The 22,478-nt window shown below is 45.0% G+C and overlaps 1 protein-coding gene across 2 annotated transcripts in view; it reads left to right on the forward strand.

Moving 5' to 3' along the window:
* The window catches only part of dclk1a (doublecortin-like kinase 1a), a 293,560-nt gene that overhangs the window by 138,808 nt on the left and 132,274 nt on the right, over positions 1 to 22,478 (forward strand). For both annotated transcript variants that reach the window (XM_067985937.1, XM_067985938.1), the window contains exon 4: positions 6,892 to 6,994. In XM_067985937.1, coding sequence (XP_067842038.1) covers positions 6,892 to 6,994 — 103 coding nt within the window. The remainder of the gene's footprint in view (positions 1 to 6,891; positions 6,995 to 22,478) is intronic.

A 22,478-nucleotide genomic window follows, 5' to 3' on the forward strand; every position in this document is an offset into this window, starting at 1 on the left:
GATTGGTTCTGGGACAGGATGGATGGGCTTCACCTGAGCAGGGCTGGGGCCAGCCTTCTCAGTGGAAGGGTAATTCAGGCTGTGGAGGAAGATTTGAAGTATTATGGCAGGGGAAGGAAAAAAACAAGATGAGGAAGCAAATAGGAAAACAAAGGGGACACGGGGTGTAGGAAGAGAAAAAACAGGAAAGTAAGAAAGAACTGATGAGGGGAAATTAAAAAGAGTAAGATTGCCAAACAGAGGTAGGCTTGAATTGCACATAAATGCACAAAATAGTCTAAATAAAACTGGTAAACTAGATTATCACATTTCTATGGAGGTATGATATAATAACATTAACAGAGACATTGCTTAGGCTAGGGCACTACTGGGAGCTAAACATTTCTGGTTATAAAATATTCAGAAAGGATAGAGTATATTAGAGCACTCGGGTGTAAGGATGATGCAGAAGTTGGTGCAAAAGCTGAATCTATTTGGTTAGAATTAAGCAATAAGAGAACTATTAATCTATTGGGAGTTTATTATGCACCACTGAATAATGGAAAGGAAATAGAGGATGAGATATGTAGACAAATTAGTGAAAAGTGTAGGAACAATAAGGCCCTAATAATGTGTGACTTTAATTATCCAAATTTACTTTTGTAAATATAGGTGGCAAAGAAGGGAGGGGTTTTTACAATATGTAGGGACTGCTTTCTACATTAGTATGTTTTTAGTATGTATGTCTTTGAAACAGCCTTGGATATGGAAATCGTGTCAGAGAACTGGAGGATTGCCAATGTGACACTGCTGTTCAAGAAGGAAGGAATCCGTTCTGTTTCTAGTTCCAAGAAATGAAGTGGGGCAAGTAGGTAGTATAAGGGTAGGGGAGCATGTAGGAAACAGGGACATATAAAAATTGAGAAGAAGAGGGAACAGTCAAAGATAAAGGTACTTGATTAGAAAAAAAAGACAATTTCACAAAATGAAAAGGTAACTTGCCCAGATAAATTGGAAAGAAAAAATGGCAGCTATGTAGCTAAACAATGGGAAAGGTTCAAGATAGAAAATGATTAGGGTACAAACTAGACACCTCCTCACAAGAAGTAAAGGGGATGCAGGTAAAGCTTGAGTTTCTTGGATGAATAAGGAAAGACGACTTAAAATGAGACTTTAAAAGAGGCATATAACAAATCCAGGGCTAATAATATAAAAGGAGATCATGGAGAGTGTATAAAATATAGAGGGAATGCAAAAATAAAAACATAAAAAGCCTAAAAGGGGAAGAATGACAGACAGGTAACATAAAGGGAATAGTAAAGGATGTTATTAACATATTAAAAAAATAACAGAATAGTTAAAGAAAGGGATGGGCCAATTAGAGATGAAAAGGAAATGGAGGATGAAGGAATGGCAGAGATATTAAATGAGTAACTTTATCATGGTTTACACAGAACAATGTAATAGTGCAAATGAAAGGATACATAGTGAGAAGATGGAGCAAGTAGATAGGATAACTGAAAAAATTGGTGAAACTCAAAGTGGAAAAGCACTGGGTCCTGATGCTATGTGTCCTAGAATGATGAGGGAAGTTAGAGAGGGAATAGCAGAGGCTTTGACTGCAGTCTTTGAAACAGCCTTGGATATAAGAAGTTGTCAGAGAACTGGAGGATTGCCAGTGAGACACTGTTGTTAAAGAAGGGAGAAAGATATAAACTGGGTAGCTAGACCAGTCAGCATAACGTTAGTAGTGGATAAGTTTATAATAGATTCTTTGACAAAATAGTGGAGTGTATTGATGAAGGGAGTGTAACAGATGGTATTTATGTATGGATTTTCAAAAGATGTTTGATAAGGTGCTGTGTAGGAGGCTTGTTGATAAAGTTAAGACACACGGTATTAAAGGGAATATGGTACCATGGATATAAATTTGGCTAAAGGGCAAAAAATAGAAAGTGGTGGTTAATGGTGGGTTTTTTTGACATTTGAGGTATAAGAACATAAGAAACAGGAGCAGGAGTAAGCCATCTGGCCCCTTGAGCCTGCTCCGCCATTCAACAAGATCATGGCTGATCTTCTACCTCACCACCATTTTCTTGCACTATCCCCATATCCCTTGATGTCTTTAATATCTAGAAATCTGTCGATCTTTGCTTTGAATGTTCTCAATGACTGAGCCTCCATAGCCCTCTGGGGAAGAGAATTCCAAAGGTTCACCATCCTCTGAGTGAAGAAATTTCTCCTCATCTCAGTCCTAAATGGCCTACCCCTTATTCTGAGACTGTGACCCCTGGTTCTAGACTGCCCAGCCAGCGGAAACATCCTCCCTTTATCTACCCTGTTGAGCCCTGTAAGAATTTTGTATGTTACACTGAGATCACCTCTCATTCTTCTAAACTCTAGAGAATACAGGCCGAGTCTACTCAATCTCTCCTCATACGACAATCCCGCCATCCCAGGAATCAGTCTGGTGAACCTTCGTTGCACTCCCTCAGTGGCAAGTATATCCTTTCTTAGGTAAGGAGACCAAAATTGTACACAATACTCCAGGTGCGGTCTCACCAAGGCCCTATATAATTGCATTTGAGTACAGGAGTAAGACATCTTTACTCCTGTACTCAAATCCTTTTGTAATAAAGGCCAACATACGATTTGCCTTCCTAATTGGTTGCTGCACCTGCATGTTAGCTTTCAGTGACTCATGTACAAGGACACCCAGGTCCCTTTGAACATCAACATTTCCCAATCTCTCACCATTTAAAAAAATACTCTGCATTTTTGTTTTTCCTACCAAAGTAGATAACTTCACATTTTTCCACATTATATTCCATCTTCCATGTTCTTGCCCACTCTCTTAGCCTGTCTATATCCCCTTGAAGCCTCGTTGCATCCTCCTCACAACTCACATTCCCACCTAGTTTTGTGCCATTAGCAAACTTGGAAATATTATATTTGGTCCCCTCATCCAAATCATTGATATAGATTGTGAATAGCTGGAGCCCAAGCACTGATCCCTGCGGTACCCTACTAGTCACAGTCTGTCAACCTGAAAAAGACCCATCTATTCCAACTCTCTGTTTTCTGTCTGTTAACCAGTTCTCAATCCATGCCAGTATATTACCCCGAATTCCATGTGCTCTAACTTTGTTCACCAACCTCCTGTGTGGGATCTTATTGAAAGTGTATGTAAAGATTTGTAATCCCTGGGGGTCAGTTTTAGGTCCATTGCTCGTCTCAAAATATCCAAATGATTGGGACTTGGGAATGGGGGCACAATATCAAAATTTGCAGGCAAACTAAAAATAAATAGAATGATTAGTGGTGAAGAGGACTGTAAGTGACTCCAGAAGGGCGTAGAGAGACTGAGGGGTTCAGATGCACAAATCTTTAAAAGTGGGACAAGTTGATAAAGCTGTGGGGAGGGGGGGGAAAGCATTTGGAATCTAGGTTTTAAAATAAGAGCACAAAAGCAAAGGAGTAATGTTAAACCTATACAAGTCATTAGTTAGGTGACAGTTATAATATTGTGTTCAGTTTTGGGTGCCCTACTTTAGAAAGGATGTCAAGGTTATGGAAAGGGTACAGTATAGAAATATTAAGATAATACCAAGGATGTGGTCCAGCTGGCAGCAGGTTCTGCTGTATCAGGCGTCATAGGTTAGTGCAGCCTCCTCCTGAACTGCTCCTCAGAAATATCCAGGAAAGTGACTCTTGGCCTATACACGTTGTGGGCTGAGTAAGGCTTTCTACGAGCAGCTTCCTTCATCTGCTGTCTTCTAACAGGCACAGCTGATGCTTGTCCTTGTTCTCCTGACTGCTGCTGCTGCTCCTCTCCTTCCAACAGTTCATCCATCCAAAGAGATGAAGCAAAAACAGCAACCATGATAGGCAGTGAATGCTTAATAAGGGTAGGTAAGGGGCAAAAATTCATTAAGTAGCAAACTGGAAGCACAGAACTCACAATGGCACACATATTCTAATGACCTAAGTGCCTGCAGGTGAGAGTACCTCTTTGAATACATCTCCCACTCATGTCAGTCAATTTGTGAAGCTAAAACTAAGAGTTTTGCTGCGGGGCCAGACTTGTGAGCGGGGTCCAAATGATGCCATCGGACCACTATTTGATTTTATTCATGAGGCACCTGCCTCTTTCTGGCAGGATGTGTTTGCGACTTGAGTCATCACAGTAAAAGTGGCAGTCGACGGATTTCTGATGGGAACGGGGCAGTAAGATTTTAACCGCTCAATCGACCCGACCCGTTCCGTTCCTGCTGGGTGGGTTAGGTTAAAATTGCCCCTAAGGTGTTAGCTTGGATTATGTGCTCCAGTCTCTGGAGTGGTCTTGAACCCATGACCTTCAGACTCAGATGCACGAGCCACTGAGCCGAATTTAAAGTTATTTGCAGATGTATCCTTTAGAGTATGTATGAAAATACCTTTATGATTTAAAACCACTTTCTACTTATTGTTTACATCATGTTACACTAAAGATGGTGCAGTGCCACTAAAAACTTTGAACAAGAGCACAGCTCTATGGTTAAGTACAATCAATGATAGCTACTTAGAAGTATCATAGAATCATAGAGTAATGAATCATACAGCATAGAAGGAGGCCATTTGGCCCATCATGCCTGTGCTGGCTCTTTGAAAGAGCTATTCAATTAGTCCCACTCCACTGCTCTTACCCCATAGCCCTGCATTTTTTTTTCTTTTCAAGTATATATCCAATTTCCTTTTGAAAGTTCCTATTGAATCTGCTTCCACCACCCTTTCAGGCAGTACATTCCAGATCATAACAACTCAAGTAGATTATTTCTTTGGGATAGTTTTAATTTTCAGCATAATCTTTTTAAGGGGCTCCTCTGTATTTCACTTCTCATTAGAAAACAAACATGCTGGGGTAATGTCAGCAATGGGGATCTTGTTACTGCACATTGCTCCATATCTTTGGTGTTAGTAAAATTAGTCTGTTTCATAAAGTATAGTCAAGTAGAAATGGGGAAGAAAAACCAGACATGGTTAACTGATCTCAGGCAGGGCAGCAGTGTGACACAATTGTCTCAGTGTCCCCAAGCTAGGTGAGAGTTCCTTCTCCTGATCACTATCCAGTGCCTCTGCTGGAAAGTGTAGGTGTGTAGATGTTTGATGAGGACAGGATAAGCTTTAGCTATGATGTAACCGCAGTTGAAAGGCCTATAAATATTGAGTCTCCAGGACTCTTAAGTTCACCACAAGTTGAAGTATTGGCAAACTGATGACAGCCAACACCTGCCTTCAGGAGAGAAGAGCAGGTCTAGACATTTGGGTCTAAATTTTAACACTGAGCCGGGAAGTCAGCGGGGAGCAGACAGTGGGGGTGGGGGGGCAATTCCCAACGGGAAACCTGGAAGTACGGGTTTCCCGGACGTCCTTACGATTTTGACGTAAGGACATTTAAAATGTTTTTTTGTCTGTTTTGCGCCTGTCAGTCGGACGGGAGAAGAGGAAGGAAGCGGATGTGAGAAGGTAAGTCTTAAATGAGGGAGGGGTTGGGGTTGTTTGGGGGTCATTGAGGGTCGGGCGCCATTGGGGGGGTTGGGGGTCATCGGGAGGGGATGGAGATTGTGGGGTTGGTGGGGGGGGGGGGGTCGCTGCAAGTAAGCTTGTTGGGCCTTGGGGGAAGCACTCCTGCTCCTCCGGGCACAAGCAGTGCAATATAAACACTTACCTGCTGTTTCGGGCCTACTCGCTTCCTCACACGTGGCGTGAAGTAGGCGGCTCGGGAATCCCGGCCCCCAGAGGTTAAAAATAAAAGAGCTATAAAAACAGAGGCCCACAGATTCCTTGAAAGCTTTCATGGACTGACCCGCCTCCTAAGAGCGGGTTCGTCACCTGCCCCTCGTTCCGTCTTAAAACCGGAATTGGCCGGGTTGGAGTCGGGTTCTAGATTTAAAAAATTTTTACTGCCCCTCCTCTCCCCCAGCCCACCCGTTCTTCAGGGTTAAAATTTAGGCCTTGGGATCAGTTTCTAGAAAGCTCAATCTCTCAGACACAAACAATTTACAATAACAGACATGCTGCAAATATAATATTTTGAAAAGTAACAACTTTCAAAAAAGCAATGGAGATGACCTGTGGATATAAGGAAGATTTTCTACATATTGAGGAAATGTGTAAATCCATCCCGTGATTTTATTGAACGGAAAATCGCCGGCTGGGGCTACACAATTTCCTGATATGCTTCCAGGCATGTGCCGGGAGTGTTGAAGTGGAATATCTCCCGTATATTTATCAGCAATACTACCTACTCAAACAAAAAGCAAAAAATCGCTGCAAATCTGATGTATATTTAGTATAGCAACCACAAGCTTCCTCTGCTGATATATTGAATGCTAAAAATACCAGAAGAATGTATGTGTTGGCAGGGGAATATTGTTCATAATTTAAAAAAAATTAATAAAAATAAATCAGTTATAGCTGCTTTGATTGCATTTCATTAAAAAAACATAAACACACAAAAAAGGCTATCTGGCATAGGCTGGGGACTCTAACAGATTGCATACTTATGCTGAGTGGAATCTGTGCCTCTTGATCAGGGATTTGCATTGTCTATGGTGCTGTAGAGAAATCTAAAATTCTATTTTTAGTGAAGTTTTGTAGCAGTGATGGTGAAAGACAGGAGTTAGCAACAGAAAAATTCAAATGCATGGAAAACGAAATAAAATCTAGAAAAGACAATGGGATAGATATTCAATTTGCCACCCAGGCATAAAACTGGTGATGCGAATCGACCGGCCATTATAGCAACAGCCTGATTTTCCCTTACATTGAAATCAATGGGAAGGAAAATTGGGTGGTTTCTATATGCATGTCAGTTGTCTGTACAACTGTGATAGAATCTACCTGACTACTTTATTCTTCTCTACTCTACAGGTGATGTGCCTTCAGGATTTTTTTGGTGATGATGACATTTTTATCGCCTGTGGTCCTGAGAAGTTCCGCTATGCACAAGATGACTTCTCACTGGATGAAAATGGTAAGTTTCTTTTAGCATATAAGCTGAAGCTTTGAAAGTAAAACAAAATGTTAGGTTACATTGTCAGAAAAACAGAGCATAATCCAAGATTGTGACAATAACTCTGTACCTCCAATCAGGTTTCCACCCCTGCCACAGCACTGAAACGACCCTTATAAAAGTCACAAATGACATCTTATGTGACTTTGACCATGGTAAACAATCCCTCCTCGTCCTTCTCGACCTGTCTGCAGCCTTTGACACGGTTGACCACGCTATCCTCCTCCAATGCCTCTCCTCCGTTGTCCAGTTGGGTGGGACTGCCCTCGCCTGGTTCCATTTCTATCTATCCAGTCGTAGCCAGAGAATTACCTGCCATGGCTTCCCTTCCTACTCCTGCACCATTACCTTTGGAGTCCCCCAAGGATCTATCCTTGGCCACCTCCTATTTCTCATCTACGTGCTGCCCCTCAGCAACATCGTCTGAAAGCACGACATCAGGTTCCACATGTACGCTGACGACACCCAGCTCTATCTCATCACCACCTCTCTTGACCCCTCCACTGTCTCTTGATTTGTTGCTGCTTGTCCGACATCCAGTACTGGATGAGCAGAAATTTCCTCCAATTAAATATTGGGAAGACCGAAGCCATTGATTTCAGTCCCCTCCACAAACTCTGTTCTCTAGCCATCGACACCGTCCATCTCCCTGGCCACTGTCTAAGGATGATCCAGATTGTTCACAACCTTGACGTCCTATTTGACCCTGAGCTGAGTTTCCGACCCCATATCCTCTCCATCACCAAAATTATCTACTTCCACCTCCGTAACATCGCCCTTCTCCGCCTCTGCCCCAGCAACTCTGCTGCTGGAACCTTCATCCTTGTCTTTGTTACCTCCAGACTCGATTTTCCAATGCTCTCCTGGCTGGCCTCCCACCTTGCAACATACATAAACTTGAGCTCATTAAAAACTCTGCTGCCGATATCCTAACTCGCACCAAGTCCCTTTCACCCATCACCCCTTTGCTTGGTGACCTATATTGACTTTCGGTCCGGCAACGCCTCAGTTTTAAAATTTTCATCCTTGCTTTCAAATCCCTCCATGGCCTCGCTCCTCCCTAATTCTTTAACCTCCTCCAGCCCTACAATCCTCCGAGATCTCTACATTCCTCCAATTCTGGCCTCTTGCGCATTCCCGATTTTCTTTGCTCCACCATTGGCGGCAGTGTGTTCAGCTGCCTCGGCCCTAAGCTCTGGAATTCCCTTCCTAAACCTGTCCGCCTCTCTACCTCACTTTCCTTCTTTAAGGTGTTCATTAAAACCTATCTCTTTGACTAAGCTTTTGGTCACCTGTCCTAATATCTCCTTGTGTGGCTCGGTGTCAAATTTTGTTTGATTGCTCCTGTGAAGCGCCTTGGGACATTTTACCACGTTAAAGGTGCTATATAAATGCAAGTTGTTGTTGTACCAGCTAATTCCATTCATGATGGTTTCATCAATATTTATTAAATCCCCATTATTTGAAATATTTTTCATGTCTTGATAACAAATCAATTTGTCTTGATACATTAATCATGCTGCCATACTTGATTTTTTTTCTTCAATTTTCCCCCACCCCAAAGATGCTGACTCATTCTAGTACAGAATTTTACAGGAACTAACAGCCCTTTCATACAATCACCTTGCCCAAGTGACTATTCTTTATGTGTAAGCGTAGATAATGAGTCCATATCACCTTTTGCAACCAAGCCTTGTCCTCACTTGATGTTCATTTTCCAGCAGGATTTACTGGATAGCAATCAGAAGCAGGGAAGCCGTGTTGATTTTTTTTTTCCTAACCTGGGAATACCAAGACGAAGAGTAGAGCCTGCATTGCTAACCTGACTGAGCTCAGCTGTCTCAGCAAGTATTAGTGCTCGAACCAAGGACTTTCCTGGTCTGTATTTCTCAGTATCAATTCCTGAGCTATCAGCGGTGCCCTCATACCTCTCTCTCAAGCAGAAATTCCACAGGAGTTCCGCTGATCTCCCACCGTAGCTCCGGCGAAAGACTGGAGGAAACCCCAGGAAAACAATGAAGACCTGTTTTCGCTGGGGTTTCCAATTTTTCCAGGAGTTTCCTCTTTGCTTTGCAAGAGGTGTGATTTCCGCCTGACCTTTATAAAGCAAATGATGCTGATACATCATGCTCGAAATGAGAAGCTGTTTCATTACCTCCTGCTAAAATCTTTTGCCCTCATTGGCAGAAAAGTTAACAAAAGAAAAAGAAAACCACTCACTCTTTAGCATTGACTTACATTAGCAGTTTTTAACATTTGTTCCTAGCTTGCCTGACTATGGTGGGAATGCCCTATCCCCTTCCACTTATGGTTGTTTGTATTGCATTTGTGTGCTTTTAACCCATTGGCGCTTCTTTTCGGCCAGTGCTAGTCTTACTGCTCCATTTCAAATGATGACATCTGATGTTAATTTGATAAGCCACAAGAGTAGGTCCACAGCAGTTGCTGCCTGCTTCAAATTTTCTGATTTTAGAAATGGGACACTGATAATGAATTTAAACCTGCCTTCAAAAATGCAAATGCCATTATTTTTTAAACATATCTTAGTATATATGGCTGGAATCTCATCGTCAATGTGACAGGACTCCAGGTGGACCAAATCACAGCATCTGGAGTATCTTTTATGGCTTTTTTTTAATCCAGCCTATATTTCAGTGATGTGGAGATGCCGGTGATGGACTGGAGTTGACAATTGTAAACAATTTTACAACACCAAGTTATAGTCCAGCATTTTTATTTTAAATTCACAAGCTTTCGGAGGCTTCCTCCTTCCTCAGGTGAACGTTTGTTGGACGTTCACCTGAGGAAGGACGTTCACCTGAGGAAGGAGGAAGCCTCCGAAAGCTTGTGAATTTAAAATAAAATTGCTGGACTATAACTTGGTGTTGTAAAATTGTTTACAATTATATTTCAGTGGTTAGACAGACTTTCTTTCATTCCCTTTCTCCCAGAAGAATTCCACCTTTCTGACAATGAGAGGCCTGAATGCCATCAGCAGAAAATTTGCATGTGTTTATTTGTGCTTTATGTCTGAGTTTGTAAAATATCTATTATTATGGAAACCATAACTATTTAATATCATCAGTAAGCCCTCCAGCTCATCAGCCAAAAATAGCTCCTGATCTCTGAAGTGAGGAGCTTTAATTTCTAATATTTTGCACAATTTATCCATCTTGTTTGTTTTTAGAAAGTGACGGTTGATAGCACATATGTTTTACGTTTTAAAAAAGCAATGAGGGGAATAAATGAAGTAAAAGCTGGTGCATTGTTTGATTTGGTTCTGGAACCTATGATTTAAGAATTACTCACAGAATAAAGTGGAATGAATGTTGAGCCAGTTCAGTTTTTCAGTAGCAAATTTAGGAGATTTCTATGGTGGGAAAGTGTAAAGGATACAATTAAATCCACAAGATGGAGTGAGCTGGAGTTGAGATTCGAGTGATAGTGATTTAAAAGATAGTAGCTAATAGAGTTTAACTACAGCATAAATCCAATTGATGGAGCAAGCTCAATGTGCCAAATAACTTTTTTTGCAACTTCTAATGTTTCCATGTAATGTTTCAGTCCATCCAAACTGCTCTAAAAACAAGCCATAGGTTCAGACAAACAAGAATTGAGGTAATGGACATCAGGGGCATGATTTTAACATTGAAAAATGGGTGAGTTGGGGGTGGGGGGGCATTCAAAATCGCAACCATTTCAGTCCCGTCCCCAACCCGCCCATTTCCAGTTTTCACCGGGGTGGGGTTTGTGCCATGGGAACCCCTCACAGAAAAGTTTTAAAAACTGCTACCATAGATGCTGTTAGCCTGTGAAAGCAATGAAGGCCATAACTGATAACCTTTACCAAAGAGATGGGGCTCGATTTTACCGGCGGGTTTCCTGTGCGTTTCCAGCCGGGGGGCCCCGAAAATCCCGATATCCAGGCACGTGACCGGATCGCGCCACGATCCCGCCCACTTCCGGGTTCCCCGATGACGTGCGGGGGTGCGTGCGTAGCCCCTGCTGGTGGGAATCCCGCAGGCAATTAAAGCCAGCGGGATGCCACTTGAGTGTATTTATTTTGCTTGTTCAGGTCATTAACTGACCTGATTAAGGGACTGTGTGTGATTTTGGAGAAACATGGGACTGTTTCACACACTGGGGGGAAACAGTCCTAGTTGAACTGGACGTGTTGCAGCCGTCAGCCTGTGGCAGCTGCAAAGGTCCATCTGACAGGTGGGGGGGTGGGGGGAGACCCTCACCCATTGCAGGAGGCCGCTCTGTCACTTGGGACAAAGTGTGGCCTCCACCACCCCCCTCCTGACGCTCCAAGTCACCAACCTGCACACTCACCCTGGGGTCCGGAGACATGTGCCTACCTTGCGGACCCCCTCAGATATACATATTGCGGATGGGGGCCGTCGTAGCTGCAGTCATGACCTCCTCGGAGGGCGAACAGCATCGCCATCCACGCCGTCCACCTCTGACACGTGGAGCTCCACAACAGAGTGCTGTGACACATCCACCTGTACAGCAGGAGGGAGGGCTACCGCAGAGAGAGATGTGTCGCAGAGGGCACTACCCTCGCCACACGTTCCACAGACCGAGGCTCAGCCTCCTGGACCTCTCTGAGCAGCAGTGCACACGGAGGCTCAGAGTCACTCGACATGTAGCCGTGGACATCTGCAGCCTCTTTCATGCCGAGCTGCTCCTGGCTGGCCCGTGCACCATCTTCCTACCTGTCGCTGTCAAAGTCACCACTGCCCTCCCGAACTTCTGCTCCACAGCCTTCCAGGCTGCAACCGGGGACATCCCCGATGTCTCTCAGTCGTCTGCGCAGAAGAGCCCTGCAAATACACCTACACCCACTCTGCAGTGACACACTGGGTGGCATCAGTGGTGGGTCCTCATAGGGATACCCAGGAGCGGGCATTATTGCACAAACCGGACAGGATTCGCGAAGACATGGCAGTAGTGGTGCCAATATAATGTGTGATGTGAGTTGTTCTTTAATTCAATAGAAGTAAGAACCATGACAATCCCTCAAACACCCTTGTGCATCCCCTTCATGCTCACGACACGTTTGCCTTACGCTGCCTACTGCACATATGTGATGCATGCCCTGTGGCTGCAGCACAGGTGGTGGCAGGTTGAGTGAGGCTGGCCGTGAGAGAGATGCATGAGAGGGTGAGTATGGGATAGAGCCATGAGATTGTATGAGGATTGGGTTGCGTGGTAGTGGCGGGGTGAATACTCGCGAGGTGAGTAGGTGCAGGTAAGTTGAGGATGAGGTTTGAGTGGGTATGAGGGGTCATGTGACAGAGTAGTGTTGGCAGTGCCGAAGGAGATGTGGGGTGGGGGCAGTGTTGTGGCAGGCGGAATGTAGGGGAAAGACTACGTGTTCTCACTGTGGCTGACCTACTGAGGTCATTGGAGCGCCTCCTGCACTGTATGCAGGTGGGCGATATGTTGGTGGCGCAGGTGACCCCCTCTGCCACCTCGAGCCAGGCCTTCTTGGTGGCAGAGGTGGGCCGCTTCCCCCCGCCCGCCGGGGGGAAGATCTCTGTCCTCCCCCTCCTCCTCACCCCATCTAATGATACCTGGGGTGAGGCATCATTAAACTGGGAGCAGCCTTCCCCCTGCGCTGCTCCATGCTGTAATTTTTGCTGTTTGTGGCAGCATCTGTCAGTGGAGGACTGCCCCTTTAAATAGAGCGCCTCCAGCTGACAGATCTTACTGCGCATGCGCAGCCCACCCGACGCGCTGATCAGCATCGGGGAACCCGGAGGAGCAGGTAAGTGGATCCAATTAGTGTGTTGCCTGCTACGATTGCACGGGAAACCCACTAATTTCACCGGGCGCGCTGGCCTACCCGCCGAGAACCCGCACCCCTGGTAAAATCGGGCCCATGATCTTAACTCCTCCACCCAACGGAAACTGGGCAGTAGTTGAGTTAAAATTGTAGGAGTGGACTTACCACCATGTTTACTGTCCACTACTAGGTGTTTACATGGGCAGCCGATACAGGCAGGGGTCTCATGAATTCATGCAAATCAGGGTCCAATGACCTACATAGGACCCCGTGGCATTTTAATGCCTTACCAGGTGGACCATCCGCCGTGGACACACTGCTCAGTAAAATGTAGTGGTACAGCAGAAGAGGCCAAAAAAGTTAAGTATTATAATTATTTCTGTGGGTCATGGAGGAGCAGAAGTGCTCCTCCAGGCTTCACTAGAATAATGTGGACCAGGCTACGTTTCCCAACCCCCCCCCACCCACCCCTCCCAAATGTACCCTTTTCCCGGCCAGGCCGCCTGATATGGCCCAGAGCCGATAAGCTGCATTGGGATGCCTATTTGGCCCCCAAAATGGACCAGGCTTCTCGCGTGAGGGATCAGCCAGCCAGACCACCCACTCCACTGGCCAGCTGCCCGATAGTAGAAATTCACCCTAAAGACTTAGAGCTGAAGATGAGCTGATCAGAGAGAGACTGCATGGATTTTTAATGGGTAATTCATGTCTAACAAACCTAGTTGAATTTTTTGAGGAGCTAACTAATGTGGTAGATAAGGGAGTGTCTATCAATGTTATTTATATGGAGTTCCAGAAGGCATTTGACAAAAGAGACTGTTAACAAAAATGAGAGCCCATGGAATTGGAGGCAACCTATTGGCTTTGATAGGGAATTGGATAGGAGGTAGGAGACAGAGAGTATGGATAATGGGTATGTACTTAAATTGGCAGGATGTGACTAGTGGTGTCCCACAGGGATCTGTACTGGGGCAGCAGCTTTTCACTATATCTATAAATGACTTGGATGAAGGAATGGAGAGCTGTATATCTGATGATACTAAGTTTGCTGATGATACTAAGTTTGGTGGCACAGTAAATAGTGTAGATGGGAGCAGAAAGTTGCAGAGACATTGATAGATTAAGTGAGTGGGCAAAACTGTGGCAGATGGAGTTCAGTGTGGGAAAGTGTGAGGTCATCCACTTTGGACCTAAGAAAGATAGATCAGAGTATTTTCTAAATGGCGAGAAGCTGGGAACTGTGGATGAGCAGAGTGATTTATGGGTCCAAGTACAGAAATCACTAAAAGCTAGTGGACAGGTACAAAAAATAATTTAAAAGGCTAATGGGATGTTGGCCTTTATTTCAAGAGGGCTGAAAATCAAAGGGGTGGAAGTTATGTTACAGCTGTACAAAGCTCTGGTGAGATCCCACCTGGAGTACTGCATTCAGTTCTGGACACTGCACCTCAGGAAGGATATATTGGCCTTGGAGGGGGTGCAGCGCAGATTCACCAGAATGACACCGGGGCTAAAAGGGTTAAATTATGAAGACAGGTTGCATAGAGTAGGCTTACATTCCCTTGAATATAGTAGATTAAGTGGTGATCTAATTGAGGCGTTTAAGATGATTAAAGGATTTGATAGGGTAGATAGAGAGAAACTATTTCCTCTGGTGGAGGAGTCCAGAATAAGGGGGCATAACCTTAAAATTAGAGCTAGGCTGTTCTAGGGTGAAATCAAGGAGCACTTATTCACAAAGGGTAGTGGAAATCTGGAACTCTGTCCCCCAAAAAGCTGTTAAGGCTAGGTCAGTTGAAAATTTAAAAACTGAGATTGATAGATTTTTGTTAGGCAAGGGTTACGGAACCAAGGTAGATAAATGGAGTTAAGATACAGATTAGTCATGATCTAATTGAATGAACAGGCTCAAGAGGCTGAATGGCCTCCTCCTGTTCCTATGAAGCCAGGAGCATTTTCTGTACCTCAAAGAGATTAGATTTGGTTTAAGCATCCTCTGTTATTAAGAGTTTATTCTGCTGTACGTTATACTTATAAGTCATTGCAGTGAAACTAAAGTAGAAGAAAAAGACGGGTTCCTTCTGTTAAAAGTATTTCTCTCATCTGTGCTTGAAAAGATTATAGGCACAAATCTATCACTTACCTGTTATAAAATTAATTATATAGCCCAGCCTAGACCACCATTTTGGGCCTCCTTTCCTCCTCTCCGCTCCAATAATGTCCATTACAAGAACAGGCTATTTGTGTGCCAGAGCAGCTTCATTCATTTCAGTGAGAGCCAGAAGCTCAAATTGGCCTGGAAGTGGATCTGGAGTCGCTTGGCCCCGGAAAAACATTCTGCCCACAGCGATAATGGGGAGGGTTGCCCTGGTGTACGTGAATAACCTGAAACTGTTCTCTCAATGCAAAAGAATTAATTTTGCAGATGACGTTATGCTAGGAAGGACAGCATGTTCACAGAGCTTCGCTGTTCGTCTTTGCACTGCCTGCAGGCCTGGATGACCTATTATGTTGTGGTAACTAGAAATATACACAGTAGTCCAGGTGGGGCCTGACCAGAGCACTGTACCAGATCCTACAAAGAAAGCACCGTAAGGTTTGTACCTGGGGAGATCAATGAAGTTCAATGTGTACAAATTTGAAATACTGCATATTGGGATTAAAATTGGAAACACAGGTACTTCATGGATAGGCTAGAACTTGACGAGGAGAAAGTTAAAAGAGACCTAAAGGTGTTAATCGACACCATTTTGGGTCTCACTTGACTCATCGGGCCCGATGTTAGCAGGGCTGCGGGTTCTCGGCGGGGGGGCTATCGGGCGCGTGGGTAACGCGCCTGGTGAAATTAGTCAGTTTCCTGCGCGATCGTAGCAGACAATCCACTAATTGGATCCACTTACCTGGTCTTCCGGGTTCCCCACTGCTGATCTGCGCGTCGGGCGGGCTGCGCATGCGCAGTAAGATCTGTCAGCTGGAGGCGCTCTATTTAAAGGGGCAGTCCTCCACTGACATGCTGCAACAAATGGCAACAATTACAGCATGGAGCAGCCCAGGGGGAAGGCTGCTCCCAGTTTAATGATGCCTCACTCCAGGTATCAATACATGGGGTGAGGAGGAGGGGGAGGACAGAGATCTTCCACCCGGCGGGCGGGAGGAAGCGGCCTGCCTCTGCCACCAGGAAGGCCTGGCTCGAGGTGGCAGAGGAGGTCACCAGCGCAACCAACATATCGCCCACCTGCATACAGTGCAGGAGGCGCTCCAATGACCTCAGTAGGTCAGCCAAAGTGAGTACACGTAGTCTTTCCCCTACACTCCGTCTGCCACATCACTGCCCCCACCTCACATCTCCTTCGGCACTGCCAACACTACTCTGTCACATGACCCCTCATACCCACTCAAACCTCATCCTCATCTTACCTGCACCTACTCACCTCGCCAGTACTCATCCCGCCACTACCACTCAACCCAATCCTCATACAATCTCATGGCTCTATCTCATACTCACCCTCTCGTGCATCTCTGTCATGGCCAGCCTCACTCAAACTGCCACTACCTGTGCTGCAGCCACAGGGCATACATCACATATGTGCAGTAGGCAGCGTAAGGCAAACGTGTCGTGAGCATGAAGGGGATGCACAAGGGTGTTTGAGGGTTTGTCATGGGTGTTACTTATATTGAATTTCAGAACAACTCACATTACATATGATATTGGCACCACTGCTGCCATGTCTTCGCGAATCCTGTCTGGTTTGTGCAATAATTCCCGCTCCTGAGGATCACTATGAGGACCCACAACTGATGCCACCCATTGTGTCACTGCAGAGTGGGTGTAGGTGTATTTGCAGGGCTCTTCCGCGCAGACGACTGAGAGACATCGGCGATGTCCCCGGTTGCACCCTGGAAGGATGCGGAGTAGAAGTTGTTGAGGGCAGTGGTGACTTTGACAGCGACAGGTAAGAAGATGGTGCTTGGGCCAGCCAGGAGCAGCTCGGCATGAAAGAGGCTGCAGATGTCCACGACTACATGTCGAGTGACTCTGAGCCTCCGTGTGCACTGCTGCTCAGAGAGGTCCAGGAGGCTGAGCCTCGGTCTATGGACCCTGTGGCGAGGGTAGTGCCCTCTGCGACGCATCTCTCTCTGCGGTAGCCCTCCCTCCTTCTGTGCAGGTGGATGTGTCACAGCACTCTGTTGTGGAGCTCCACGTGTCAGAGGTGGACGGCGTGGATGGCGAGGCTGGTGAGGCTGGTGATGCTGTTCGCCCTCCGAGGAGGTCATGACTGCAGCTACGGCGGCCCCCATCCGCAAGATGTATATCTGAGGGGGTCCGCAAGGTAGGCACATGTCTCCGGACCCCAGGGTAAGTGTGCAGGTTGGTGACTTTGACTGTCAGGAGGAGGGTGGTGGAGGCCAAACTTTGACCCAAGTGACAGAGTGGCCTCCTGCAATGGGTGAGGGTCCCCCCCCCCCTGTCAAATGGACCTTTGCAGCTGCCACAGGCTGACAGCTGCAACACGTCCATTTGACCTGTGAGTGTTTCCCCCAGTGTGGGAAACAGCCCCATTGTGTTCTAAAATCCCACATAATCCCTTAATCAGGTCAGTTAATGACCTGAAATACCTAAATAAATACCTTCAAGTGGAATCACCACCACCCTCTCGAGGGCAATTAGGGATGGGCAATAAATGCCGGCCTTGCCAGCGACGCCCACATCCCGTGAACGAATAAAAAAAAAAATCCCGCTGGCTTTAATTGCCTGCGGGATTCCCACCAGCGGGAGCTGCGCGCGCACGCCGGCGCGTCAGCGGGGAACCCGGAAGTGCGCGGGTTCTGGGCGAGCTCCGGTCCAGCTCCGGAATTCTCCGATTTTCAGAGCCCCCTCCGCCAGGAACGCACCCGATAGCGGGTGCTAAAATAGAGCCCATCATGTCTAAACAGTGTGAAGCAGCTGTAAATTAACCAAATAAGATGCTGTGTTATATTACCAAATTAGTAGAGTTCAAATCTCCAAGTTCACACGGAAACAGTAGTGACATTTTTGCCACCTTTTTCTTGCGTGAACTTTTTCAATTATAAATGTCTCTTTCCACATTTATAATGGAAAATGTCTACATAAATCTGTTATTCTGATTGCATAATCTAGCCACCAGATTGTGCAATTGGGACACTGGGTTCCTACAATTTTCTCAAAATACTTTGAGTTTTTTTTTCATCTGACAGTTCCTCCGTAACTCAAATTTCTAATATACAAAATTAGGGTTTAACCAAAATAAAACAAGATTACATATTTCACAATAACCTGATTAAACTTATCATTGAATTATCTTTTGTGTTTTTAAATGCTTAAGGGTCTAGACAGAGTAGATAGAGAGAAATGTTCCCATTGGCGGAAGGGTCAAGGACCAGAGGACATAGATTTTAGGTGATTGGCAAAAGAACCAAAGGTGATATGAGGAGAAACTTTTTTACACAGCGAGTGGTTAGGATCTGGAATGCATTGCCCAAGGGGGTGGTGGAGGCAGATTCAATCATGGCCTTCAAAAGGGAACTGAATAAGTACTTGAAAGGAAAAAATTTGCAGGGCTACGGGGAAAGGGCGGGGGAATGGGACTAGCTGGATTGCTCTTGCATAGAGCCGGCGTGGACTCGATGGGCCGAATAGCCTCTGTGGTGTATCCTTTCTATGATTTATGATACTTTCATTAATATTAGTAATCCAGAGGCCTGTACTAGTAATCCAGAGAATGAGAGTTCAAATCCCACCCTGGCAGTTTGAGAATTTGAATTCAGTTTTAAAAAAATCTGGAAATAAAAAGCTGGTATCAGTAAAAGTGACCATGAAGCTTCCGGATTGTCATAAAAACCCAATAGGTTCACTAATATCCCTTAAGGAGGAAACCTGTCATCCTTACCTAGTCTGACCTATATCTGACTCCAATCCCACACAACGTGGTTGACTCTTAACTGCCCTCTGAAGTGGCCTAGCAAGTCACTCAGTTGTATCAAACTGCCACAAAGAATAACAAGACTGCAGCGGTTCAAGAAGAAGGCCCAAAGCCACATTCTCAGGGCAACTAAGGTCGAGCAATAAATACCAGCCATGGCAGCGATGCCCACATCCCGAGAATGAAAAAAAGGTAAAGTTTTTACTTGAAGATCTCAGCCTCTCCCAAAAGCCTGGGCTTGGAGTTGATGGGGGCGATTTTAAACCTACCCACCTGGCTGGAACCGGGCAAGTGGACAGTTAAAATCAGCCAGATTATGTACTCACCGGAAATCTGCCAGCATCACGCTATTCTGAATTTTAATCAGCTCTACTGAGCAGATGGCAAGAACACCTGCCCAAAGCTGGCAGGATCCTTCTTTACCTATGCGATGACATCATTGGGACCCGACTGCAATTTTAATTAATGGCATGAGTGCGGAGGCCACTGTGGCTTTCCCACCGGTTGAAGTAAGTGGGAAGAGGAGTCAGGGACAGAAGAGGCCCAAACAGGTAACTTCTTTTTTACTTTCCCTGTGGGGCCAGGAGGAGCAAGAGTGCTTCTCTGGGCCCCACAGGAAAGCATAGGCCTTCCCTGCTGTGGAATCCCCCCACCCCCCCCCCTTCCCGGCTTCCCATCAAGAGACCGCTGTAAAAGACCCTGGACGCCGATCTCACCACCTACCTTGTGTCAGCGGGCAGCCTCCGGGGCGTGCAATTTTCTGCCACTTCCAGAATGTGTGGGGTCAGCCAGAGGAATTAAAATGGGGCCTGGGAGTTGAAATAGCCTGGATTTAAAATCGGGCCCAATACCTTTGTCCAAAGCTGTGACACTGAGCTGAATTTGGATTGTGCAGCCCTGAGAATGTGCAATGTACTTCATTTCTCAAGATGTATCAGTACTGTTTAGTCAGCTATACTGAGGAATATGTTTTCTTTAGCTTCTAGTAGATTCGGCTCAAAAGTATTCCAAAATTATGTCAAGAAAACCTAGAGGACAAATTTCAAAAGTTTTACTGAAGTAAAATTTACATTTGCTGTTTTGTTTTTAAAAGTAGAGCAGCTGTGTGTGTGTGTGTGAGAGAGAGAGAGAGAAATGACGGTGTTCTAATTACACGTGTTGTAGCTTTTGTTTTGTGTTCAATAAACTTAGAAACTGAGAGAAACTTGAGTTAGGGGGAGAGAGAGGTGAGGGAGAGAAAGAATGTATCTTTCTTTATGTAATGTTACTTCAACTATTGTACATTAAATTTGGTACATGGGCACAAATTTCAATGGAAACTTTCATGGTAACCTATAGGCAAACCCCATTATATAGCCTCTAGTACCAGTTATGCCTGTAGATAGTGTTGTGATAAGAGTTTTCAATTTCAATGTGGTGTCCCACCTAAAGGGAATGATTGTATTTCTTCCTCTAATAGATAAATGTGAGTTCAAATATTGAATTAATTTCCGTAAATTGTTCTGCAACACCAGACATTGGCAGAAAGTTGAAGAAGCTGAAAAAATATACTGCACCCATACAACTGACTGATACTGTTGCATCCTGGGAAATTAGGTACACTGCAACGTGCTCAGAGTGCACAATCCAAATTCAATGCCCAGAGTCATAGGTGTGGGCAAAATATCAACTCCAACCCTAGGCGTTCAGGTGAAAACTTTAATGAAGGCATTAAAAGACAAAACTATTCAATAAATAAATTTAATCTTGTTATTGAGAAATATGTAATCTTCGATTTTAAAAACCCTTTTTTGGACATTAGAAATTTTGGTTAAAGATGATAAAAATGGCATCTGAAAAAACATTTTCAGAAAGCATTTTGAGAGAATCGTGGGAACCCAACTTTCCAATCACAATGGTGTGTTTACATAGGCAAAACCCATGTTAAACATGGACATAGGAATTTATAATGGAAAAGTTGACACAAAAATGTGACAACAGGAAGTCAACCAGTGCAGACAAGAAAGATATGTGGATGTAAGGTTTTTAAATATAGAATTTGTATGTATCTCTATATATATTTATATTTACAAGTTTAGGTTCTTGCCTTAGATATTTTTTCAGATACATTGGTGCTCATCGGTCCCATAAGTCGTCTGAGGGTCTTACGTCCCTCCCATTTAAGCCCTATGGATTGCTCATGAAGACCATGCATTCCTTGCTAGGTGTGCCAATCCTCCCGCAACTCAGTATCCCATGAGCTGTGTGGAAACCTACCCAAGAGATGTGCAACCCCTGTGCCAGATGGCTCTTGTCTTTTGTGCCAACTAGAGTTCCATATATTGTGTAGCGGGGTACATCTGTGCCATTTGGTGACGCACTGATTGTTTGTGTGGACCACTTCATCTTGGGATGGTAGCTGGGTGGTGCTCCTAGATACCAGCACAGGCTGCCTCTGCCTATTCCTCCACCACATAGAAAAGGCAGCCATGCCCACTGAATGGCTCACCCTATCCCCAGCTAGGCAGTTTATCATGTGGCCTCCCATAGCTCCTCCTTGAGCAGGTAAGACAAACAAGTCTATTCCATCCTACACAAGTTGTGGTTTAGACCTATTTACCAATATGCCTGCACCCCCCTCCCCTCAACCAGTGTCCCCTCATGTGCCTGACCAAACAAACTCAGGATACGGTGCCTCTGTTGTCTGCTGATCCGTTGCAGAGTCTACGTTTTCTTGCTGCAGAATTTGTTTGGGCTGGCTGCAGAAATTGGCCTTGAGGTGAGACAAAATTCAGAGATTTTCATTCACCAAATGGCTCCGCTTATCTGATCAAGTCACAGTGCCAAAATTCTTTAATTCTTTGGACAGCAAACGAATATCATCTTCTTTGGTTCAGTGACAATTTTTGTCTGAATACATTCCTATTGAGCTCCTTGGGGCCTTTTTCTGTGTTAAAGGCACTATATAAATGCAAGTTGTTGTTTGGTTAATGAGAATCAAAATTTGCTTACATGCAAAGACTGGAAAGACTGTGTGAAGATGCATTTTATTTTGATGCTGCTCAAAGGAAAGCTCTGTTTTGTTCAAACTTACCATAGAACACCAGGAGCACTGCACTGATATTTGACACCATGGGAGTCATTTTCACCTTCACCGTCTGGACAGTAATCCGGCAGAACAGATCGCATCAGTGTAGAACCCCGCCCAACTTTTATCCCCACCACAAACTCCGTAGCCTCTCCATTATTGTCGTAGTCTGAACCAGATTGTTCGCCTCCTTGGTATCCTACGTGACACTGAGCCATTTTCTTTCCATCACAAAGCCTGCCTATTTCCATCTCCATAACATCACCTGTCTCCACTCCTGCCTCAGCCCATCTGCCACTGAAACCCTCATCCAATGCTCTCCTTGCATTCTCAACCTTTCATAAACTTTTGATCATCCAAAACTCTGTTAGCTCTATTCTACCTCGCACCGAGTCCTGCTCGCCCATCACCCTTGTCCTTGCTGACCTACATTGGCTTCTAGTCCCCTAGTGCCTCAAATTTAAAATTCTTATCCTCGTAGTGTTGCCTCTCCTTTTAAGACCCTCCTTAAAACCCACCAAGCTTTTGGTCACCATGCCTAATATCTCCTTCTGTGTCTTGTCATCTAATTTTTTCTGATTACACTCTGTGAAGTGCCTTGGGATGTTTTTCTATGCTAAGGTGCTATATAAACGCAAGTTG

This window comes from Heptranchias perlo, chromosome 6 (assembly GCF_035084215.1).
Source record: "Heptranchias perlo isolate sHepPer1 chromosome 6, sHepPer1.hap1, whole genome shotgun sequence".
NCBI classification, from domain to species: Eukaryota; Metazoa; Chordata; class Chondrichthyes; order Hexanchiformes; family Hexanchidae; genus Heptranchias; species Heptranchias perlo.